The 9644-nt window shown below is 40.6% G+C and overlaps 1 protein-coding gene across 1 annotated transcript; it reads left to right on the top strand.

The window, feature by feature from the left end:
• The first annotated feature begins 3980 nt into the window (after positions 1-3980).
• Positions 3981-6377, top strand: LOC148041313 (putative pentatricopeptide repeat-containing protein At3g01580). Its single transcript, XM_087683146.1, has one exon. The coding sequence runs from the start codon at positions 3981-3983 to the stop codon at positions 6375-6377; it is 2397 nt and encodes a 798-aa protein (XP_087539272.1).
• Positions 6378-9644: the final 3267 nt, after the last annotated feature.

The raw sequence follows: 9644 nt of genomic DNA, 5'->3' as shown, positions 1-9644 counted from the left end.
GATACCTCTATTATTTCAAGTTCTATACTTCTTTGCTTCAACTACTATTGGCCTATGGAGTGCCCTTGTGTTATCTCTTCAAGTTTTCCTAATAGGATATGCTAATGGTTCAGTGACCTTGAGGTGCTTTTGCTAGTCACATTTCTTACTGATTTCTAGTCTGCATCCCTCTTTTTCAACCCTATGGCATACCATCTATGGCAAAGAGTAAGGGTGCTAGGGGGAACCCTTGCCTAACTAACCTTTGCAAGTTGAAGGTAACCAAGGCTAGGAGAAAGTCCCACCTCAGACTATCATAGGCCTTATCCAAATCCATATTAATCACAATAAAGTTTCCCCCCATTTCCAATGCATATTCTATGGCTACCATCTGGCTCAGGGCATCTTGAATCTTGCGCGCATATACAAAATCATATTGGGCTTTGTGTAGAACTCTGCCCAAAAAAGGCTAAAGCTTTAGACATTACTTCATATGAGACATATAGCATTGTTAAGGGCCTCCATTGTGAAGGTTTGATTCTAACCACCCCTTTGGGAAGCAACTTGATCCTTGGTTCATAGAAGGCAGTACTTGAGCCCTTCTCATGCATGTATTTTCAAAATTAGTTATGTCATTTCCACAAGTTGGCCATATTGCTTCATACACCTTAGTAGGAGTGCCATCAAACCCCAAGGATTTTCCCTTTCTTCATTTTCTTCACCACATAATGCAACTCTTTGATTGAAAAGGGCCTAGCTAGAATAATGTTGTCTCATTATCTACCACCTTCTCCATTGGGCCAAGGAACTACTATAGCTTCTCATTGTATTTTGCATTGTATAGGTGGGGACCCAACAACGCTTGATAGGTAATTGACAAACACTCCTACTATTGAGATTTCATCATTGTACTATATTTCCCCTCCATCCTCTATTACTATGATGTTTTTTTTTCTTTTGCTTATGCTACAGAGCTTAAAAGAAGGTGGTTGAGGGGACACCTCTTTCTACAACATAATCTCCTCTTTGTTACATCTATACAAGTGCAATTCTCCTATCTTCTTCAATCCTCATTTATTTGCAGCACCAAACCATAAGTTGATCATTAGGATTAATAGTAAGAGATGCCAACACATTGATTCTACATTGGACAATTGCATCATAATATTTTCTCTTGTATTTAGCTTTAGAGTGGCCATAGCTTTTGGCAAGTTCAATGATGGCATGTGTTGCCTTTTCTTGGCAAATGGGTCCTCCACCTCTTTGGTTGCTTCAACCCACCTCTCTCCTAGATCCTTCACCAACTTCTTGTCCTTCAAGAATGTGTTGTTTAATAAAAACTGCAATGGCCCATCTTTGAACCCTAATGGTGAAAACTTTTTATAGCCTATTTATATAGGGCAATGGTTTAAGTCAATGACATCATCTAATACATTTAGGAAAGGTTGAGGTGCTAGCCACCACCGTCCTTGATTGACATAAGCATGATCTAGCCTCGTTGCATGCCAAGAGCTATCCTTATGCTTATTATGCTAGGTGAGTGCTCATGCCTCTTCCTCCCTGCCCATGTGAGATAGATCTATTAAATCATGGTGGCGACAAAGGTCACTCCAGCTTTCTCTCTTTGTTGTTGCTATCATTGAGTTAGACCTATGTGACCTATTAGTTTAAGAGGTTGTCATATTCCAATCTCCCATCAATGTTGTACTTTCTTACTTCATCTCCAAGTTTAGGGATCCCTAAAGCTTTTCTCTTTTCATAGAGACATTTGGGGCATAATTTGAGAACATTTGAATCATGACTCTCACCACACTTATCTGCACCCCTAGGACAGCTCCTTCTTTCCATGACATACTTTGCATGAGTTCCTCTTGGATTAGCATCATGGTGCCTCCCCTTTCTTGCTCTTTTGCTACTAGCATCAAGACATAATCATACATTTCTAGGTCATTTAGACTTCATTCCTTAGTTCCACTTCCTATAGGGCAAGAACATCTTACTTCCTCTTGGCTAACACGAGCTTGCATGCAACTCTTCTACTACTCGAGCAAAATCCTCTTATGTTCCAAGATATTAGGTTTAGATTCCTAGGTTGATTAACCATAATAGACCTCATAATAAAATCAATGAAACTCTTCATTATCTTCACCCCCAACGGTGCATATAAATTCTTATACATGAGTGGCATCCTTGCCTACTTCTTAAGTGAGATGCCTATCTTCCCATTCTTTTGTTTTGGTGTGCTCTTTGGCCAAGTATTGGTTTTCTTTGCCTTCTCTTGGATGTTGTTTGGGCTTCTCTTTATTATAATTTTTGCCTTGAACCACCTTTGGTTTGTTATCTTATGGCTTTATTCGTTTGCCTTCAATGCTAACTCCATTGATTGCTTTACCTTTATGTTTCCCTTCTTCACTCCTCGGAGGTTGCATTTGGGGATCATTTTTTGAGGTAGCTGGATTTCCCTCCTTAATTGCATTCTTTTGTTTGCAATCTCATGTGTAATGTCATGTCTCATGACATGAATAGCATGTGTTAGGGAAGTGGTTGAACTTAACTTTGATACATACCTTCATGCCTTGCCCATTGAATACTTCCAAGAACTCATGTATCTCCTTTTGGTGGTTCTATAGAATTCATACCTTCTTATAAACTTCGATAACTCCATAAGAAGCTTTAGGAATGTAGAGTATCTTCCCCAAAACCTCAAATAGTTTCCCAATCTCACATCAGGCCAATCCGATAGCCCAAGGTATGTGACCCAAACCAAACACTTCTACTGTTGCAAATCATCATTAGGATTAAAATGCGATATACTTGGGAGGGCATAGAAAAAATTACTTCTAAACTTGACTATTGATGCAATGGTCCAATCTCTTTTTCACTGGCTAATAACCAATGCAAAGTAAAAACTACTACAACCCACAAATTTGTATTGATTGATCAGAGCCCTCCCATGGTAGGTTTGCATGAACCATCTTGTAAACGCATCTTACCCATGATGTAGAAGTAGAGGCCACATGGAGTGAAATTAACATAACACTTATTAATCTTTTGTAAGGAGTCCACAAGTGCTTTGAGTACTCTAGAAGCCTTCTTTGCCACCAATTTGCACCTTCATTTTGAGAACCCACTAATGTTTTGCGTAAGTTGCTCCTCCACCTCTCCCATATCAACATCATGTTGCTTAGTAGTAGTGAGAAATCCATATCCATGGAGCTATCGCTTCGTGAGTTCTTCTACCTTACCACCTGAGTCTTGATGCCATTCTCTGCTTGCCTCTTCCTTTTTGCAAATTGCTACATAAGGGGGGGATTGCCACATGTTAAGTTGGCAGTCCTAGTTAAAAATGCGTATATTACTTCTTAAACTTATGGCTTATCCATCCCTTTGGAAGCTGTAGATATGCCCTTTGTGGTATTTTATAAAAATATGATGCCATTTTTGTTAGTTTATTTGGTATCTTTAGAGCACATCGCATATAGGTAATAGTAAAAAATCCACCAGTTTATCATTAGGTATCGAATAATGCTTCTCTAGGTACACAAAAGCCTTATCAACTGCTCTAGATGCTCCTGGTGTGTTATAAGGGTCATTTCACATTCATCCAGACAGATGTGTCCAATAGGGATGCCAATTGAGGTGGCAGTTATCTATTGGGAAATAGGGTTGTCTTGATGTTGGTGAATTTGACTGGGAAGATGTGAGCACACACTTTTTTGTAGCACTCAAAAGTCGTCGACCAATCAGCACCCATCAAATGCATGCATGCGTCGGACAAATCTAAAAGTAAGGGTGCCCAAACCGTGTTTGATGTGCCTTTCTTGGCTTTGGATTTTAGGTGTCCGCCTGCATGTTTGTGAAACCAGCCTAATCCATGCTTTTCTCCTTCAAAAAGACATGTGATGGGGATGCAACACAATGAACCGTCTGTTAGACCACTTAATGAGCTCATATTGGGTGAGATAACAAATATAATGCTTGTGTGTCTGGAGTGACATGGAATGGCGGTCCTTCCTTCGACCAGCCTTCCTCAATGGCTGATCAACGATCCTTCAGAGGAGCAACTATGGAAGAAGGAGAAGAACAAGAAGCACGAGGTTGCATTTCCTCTGAGTGCTGTAGACAAGCAACAGCGGCTGCGCCACTTCATCAACTCTCCGCAGCCGACCAGAATTTCAGATTCTCAGGAAGCACAGGATCAACTGCACATCTCTCCGTGTCAAGCCCTAGGGTGTGACATCGAGATTATGCCACCACATGAAGCCCTGAATCGCAAAATCAACATCATGCTTCCATGTGGAGCCCTAGAGCGTGAAATCCACAGCCTCTGTGACGCTGATCAGCTTGACATTGCCATGGATGCCCTCCTCCGAATGGACGGGCTGTGTTTCATGCCTTCCCCAAACGTCTACATGTCGCTTCTCAAGGCCTGTAAGAAGAGAAAGGGCCGCCTTCATGTTAGACAGCTCCAGTCGCAGCTGGCCTGCCATGGCTTGGACCGTTCGTGTGTGCTCGCTGACTATTTGGTCGTCACATTGGCAAGATGTGGCTGCCTCGAAGAAGCTGCCAACATCTTCCGTCGACTCTCCTCACGGTCTGTTTTCTCCTGGACAGCCATAATCTCCGCACATTTTGATTGTGGCAGAGTCCAGGAAGTGATGAAATTGCATAATGATATGATAGAGGATGGTGTTGAGCCCGACCGTTTCACATATGTGTGCTTATTGAAAGCTGCCACCAGCTTATCTGACCTTCAAGCAGGTAAACGCTTGCATCAGGATATGCAGGGAAAGAGCCTCCGGACAGATCTCTTCATTTGTAGCACCCTAGTCGCCATGTATGGCAAATGTGGAAGCATTGAGGAAGCTGAAAACGTCTTCAGTGTTCTTCCTGTGCGTGATGCTGTTTTATGGAGCACCATGATATCAGCATATGTTGAGCATGGTGATGGGTGTAAGGCTTTGCAGTCTTACAGGCAGATGCATGAGGAAGGTATGAACTTAGATGAACAGGTCTATTTAGCTGCTCTTCAAGCCTGCTGTATTCTTGCAGAGGAGGAAATACCCATTGTCGTGGATGGTCACCCATTCAAAGCAATGTCATTGGAGCTTGGCCAAGCACTCCATACTGATGCAGAAAAGAACGAGATTGTGATAGATACTTATGTTGGCAGCATTCTCATCAATATGTACGGTTTGTGTGGAGACATTGCCAAGGCAGAATATGTGTTTGCAGGATTTTCACAGTATGATGTTGTGCTGTGGACAGCAATGCTCTCAGCATATGCTGAACATGGCCTTGGAGACAAGGCTTTGCAGTTGTATAGACAGATGATGGTAGAAGGAGTGAACCCAGATGAGAGGGCATTCTTGATGGCCGTGCAAGCTGCTTGTTGTCTTGCAAATAATGGAGCTACCGGATGCTCAACTAAAGTTGTTGCGTTAGAGATTGGTCAGGAACTGCATGCTGATGTCCAAAGGAAGGGCCTTAGCTCACATATTTGCATAGGTAGCTTGCTTATGTACTTATATGGTAAGTGTGGTAAAGTGGAGGAGGCAGAAAGTGTGTTTTTTGGGTTGTCCCATCAAGATGTTATCTCGTGGAGCTCAATGATTTCAGTGTATGTTGAGCAAAATCAAGCTGACAAGGCTATAGATCTTTTTATGCAGATGCAAATGCAATCAGTTCCATTGGATGATCTCACACTTCTTTCTGTCTTGCAAGCCTGCAATCAAACTGGAAGTTTAGATATTTGCAGGCAAGTGCACTCCACAATTGCGCTTGCAGAGTATGACCGGAATCTTGTCGTGGCAAACACTCTCATTCACACCTATGGGAATTGTGGAAGCATGGAAGATGCTCAGGCTGTCTTTGAGAATATAACCCAGCCTGATATCGTGTCATGGACCGTATGCATTTCTGGCTATGCACAAGAAGGAAATTATGTTGCATGCCAACAAATGTTTCAGGATATGCAGGTAGCTGGTATCAAGCCAGATAGTTGTACATTTTTGACGCTTCTCTCTGCTTGCAGCCATGCTGGCCTTATTGACAAAGGTGTTGAGTTTTTTGAGTCTATGACTGTATGTTTTAGCCTAGTTCCAGAACTCAAACATTATGCAGGTTTAGTGGATCTTTTTGGTCGTGCAGGGGATTTTGTGACATTAGAATGTGTTTTAGAGAAAATGCCGATGCAGCTAGATATGGCCACTCTGTTGTGCTTGTTGGGCACCTGTAGTGTACACTGCAATGTGAAGTTAGGGAAAAAGGCATTTGATGATGCAACACGCTTGCAACCAGAGCATGCAGCTGCATATGCATTGATGTCAAACATCTATGCTGATGCTGCAGTGAAAGGGAAAGATAGCCACTATCTATGCCAGTTAATGAAGAAATGATTGGGATTGTTACGCGACATCAGAGCATACATCCTGAAGGCTCATTTGGATGTGGTCAAACCTCTGCAACCCACAAATGAGCAGGATCTCTTGCATCACCTACATCCTCACTTGCAGATTTCTGGGGTGTATCGATGGGTTCCTCTTCAATGTCAAAGGTTCAAGCACTAGCTATGCCCCCATCAAAACCTAGGTTACTGGTATGAAAGTAGTCCCAGGATGTCTTTGTTTAGCCATATACTACCAAAAGGAATCTGTCAAGAACATTTCATCTGCTCCTGAAACAAGAACTGGGCTCCTCCCAACTGACAGTGGTCTCATCTTCCAAAGGGGAAAAACATACCTGGCCAAGGGATGCCTTTGCTACAGCAGAGGAAAGATCTCATCCATGTCCCATCATGCCCTGAGGCTGTGTCACTGCCCTAACATCATCTCATTTGTTGCTCATCTCCGTCAGACACCTGACCTGTTTTGACCCATTGCAACTAAACCTTTCTGCTAGAAAAGGTACAGGCATCTGTAGATATGGCGTCCCACAAAGAAGGGTGCCTACCGCACCCACCTATCTCAGTGGAGGAGGGTAGCATTCACAGCTATGTGAGAATATGAGATGCATTCCTCTTGCTAGTGTACCATGTGAGGACTAAATGCACAGATGTTTCTCCATTTACATTTCAGGGAGGTAGTTTTTGCTGGAGATGTGGCCTTCATACCTCAGGAAAACACAGTACTCATTATCTATTCCAAGAAGTTTCTGAGTAAAGATAAGTTCCAGAACTTAAAAGATATGCTTGGGATACTGGATATGAATGTGAGCTAGAGAGGAACAAGCTCCCTATTGATTCTGGATGTTTCACATAAATATAATAATGAAGATTTGGTATAGCTTACTAATCTACCTGTTCGGTTTTGCAGGTAACAGGCAATACCCTTCTCTCTTGTTCATGTTTCTCTTGTTTTCAATTAGGCTACCTCATACGGCTTGAGTCTCTGGTTTAGTGCCTTATTTGGCCAATGTAATGTTTCCTTTGAGTACAATTCTCAATGCAATGCTGGATAGTTTGGATGTACTTGCATGTAATGTTATCAGCTTTCTTTTGTACATGCTTCTTTGTAACACACACACACACACACACACACTCTCTCTCTCTCTCTCTCTCTCTCTCTCTCTCTCTCTCTCTCTCATAAACTTTCTATATACAAGTCTAAGTGTAACATGTGAGAAAAGCCTATGAAGGTACCGTATGTGACACACACACACACACATAATATGCACACAAATTCTCTCTCTCTCTCTCTCTCTCTCTCTCTCTCTCTCTGTGACATAGTACACGGGAGTACTCTATTGGCTCCTTTTATACATTATCCTCCAGATATATTAGTTGAATCTTAACATGCAAAGATAGTATTTTGGAAATTAATGCAAGAAGTGACATCTTTCAATAAATAGTATGATGTATAGTAGCAATATATGTTGTGTGTCTTATATAGCAATCCCTTGAAAGTATCAATTTCCAACAATGGAGCACAGTAAAGAATCAGCTATTAACTCTTCATAATGAATTAAGAGGTTAAATTTTGGTGTGAAAAAACAGAGGAAATGTTAAGACTACTCAAGAGTGTAAGTAGTGAGTACTAATGGTCAACTCTGGATGGAAACTAATGTTGGGGCATTTGATGGCCAAAAGAAAACTATGATATATCAATCTATTGTAGAGCACTTAAAGAAATTAACGGTTGGAATGGATGCAAATACTAGGAAGGAGATATTTGATGAACTTATTCAGCATATTTGCTTCTATGCTATGCAAAGTCTAAAGAGTTGGAAGCAAATATATTGAGAAACATTTGCAAAACTTTGAATCATGTGATCCTAAGATCTTTAGATGAGGTATTTTAGAAAAATCAATAATGTTGATATTGGTGAATGGTGAAAGTAAGGGCAGAGCACTAACATGATCATACCACAATCTACTAAGTTGATGGGAATCCACAAAAGAAACTTTTATATAGCTAAACGTTACTTGATAGTGGCAAGAAAAGTTAACAATTTGTGTCTTGCATTTACAAGGCATAAACTAAATGGTTGGAGGATTTGCATCATGAGCTACAAGTACAAGAGTTTACAAGGAAGCCTTGTTGTGAAGTACACCTGTGGAGGTCTCTCTCACACAATCTTTGATTAACAAGCTATCTTTGCAAGATTCGAGTACTTGAGGGAGTATAATAGACCTTCAGTCTGAGTTTGTGCAATTGGATTCGTGGATTGGGTGTCTTAGCCACAATTCGGGAGTTTGTGGACTGTGTGCATGATTTTGGCAAGATTCAAGGACTTTGCAAACTATATCGTTTTGCAAACAAGTTGTATATGTTGGGTGTGACAAATAGTATTTGCAGACTATTTGACACTACAGGTGTTGGTCAATGTATGCTTATATACAAGGATCAATATAGGTGACAATTTACTTGAATTAGTTAATATTGATAATAGCATATTTTCATATTTTAATACACAATGTCTTAGGGATGTAGTGAGACTGTTAGTGACAAGCTTGAAAAGCATTAACTTCCATGCTTGGAAGTTCAAATTGACCAATTTCTTTATGCGTAAAGGTTATTGGGACTACATTGAAGTAGATAATGTTGAGGATTCATGGTTAATAGAGAAAAATGTTATGCTTAAGCAAGCTAAGGTATTTAAGAAATGAAACCATAGTGCTTTAGAAAGTTATGTATTGGCTTTCCATCAGTGTTTTAGGTAACATGATTAGGTGTATATAAGATGTAGACATCCCTACAAAAGCATGGAATAACCTGGTCAAATTGTGTGGTACAAATACCAAAGCTAGAAAGTTACATTTAAAGTTTAAGTTAAATAATGTCAATCGTGGCAATTTGTCTACCAATGACTATGCATTGAATATTCAGAGAATTGTTGAAGCTCTTACAATCTATTAAAATGCAGGATGATGATGATATAGCGGTTGTATGTTTGGATGGTTTGAGCGAGGAGTACAAGCAATTCCAAACCTCCACCAACACAAGAAATACCATTCATGAATTTGTAGATCTAATATCTATGTTGATATTATAAGAAAAAAATAGGATCTTAATGCATCATCCTTGAAAGGTGGAAAGGATGAGCAAGGATAAGAGCACAAGCAAATGCAAGGAGCTATGGAGGTAGGAGCAACAAGAAGAGCAAGTCCATATGTGGGAACTCCAACACTCACAATGTGTGACCTGTCTTCCCTTATTGTAATGTCA

The sequence above is a fragment of the Lygodium microphyllum genome, chromosome 1 (genome assembly GCF_053477565.2).
Source record: "Lygodium microphyllum isolate KBCC chromosome 1, Lygodium_microphyllum_v1.1.10, whole genome shotgun sequence".
Taxonomy (NCBI): Eukaryota; Viridiplantae; Streptophyta; class Polypodiopsida; order Schizaeales; family Lygodiaceae; genus Lygodium; species Lygodium microphyllum.
Note: the sequence above shows the minus strand (reverse complement) of the source record. Positions and strands in the feature narration are given on the sequence as shown.

What these genes read in the sequence shown, in the direction of transcription:
- LOC148041313 (XM_087683146.1), top strand. Translation starts at nt 3,981, where the DNA reads ATGGCGGTCCTTCCTTCGACCAGCCTTCCTCAATGGCTGATCAACGAT.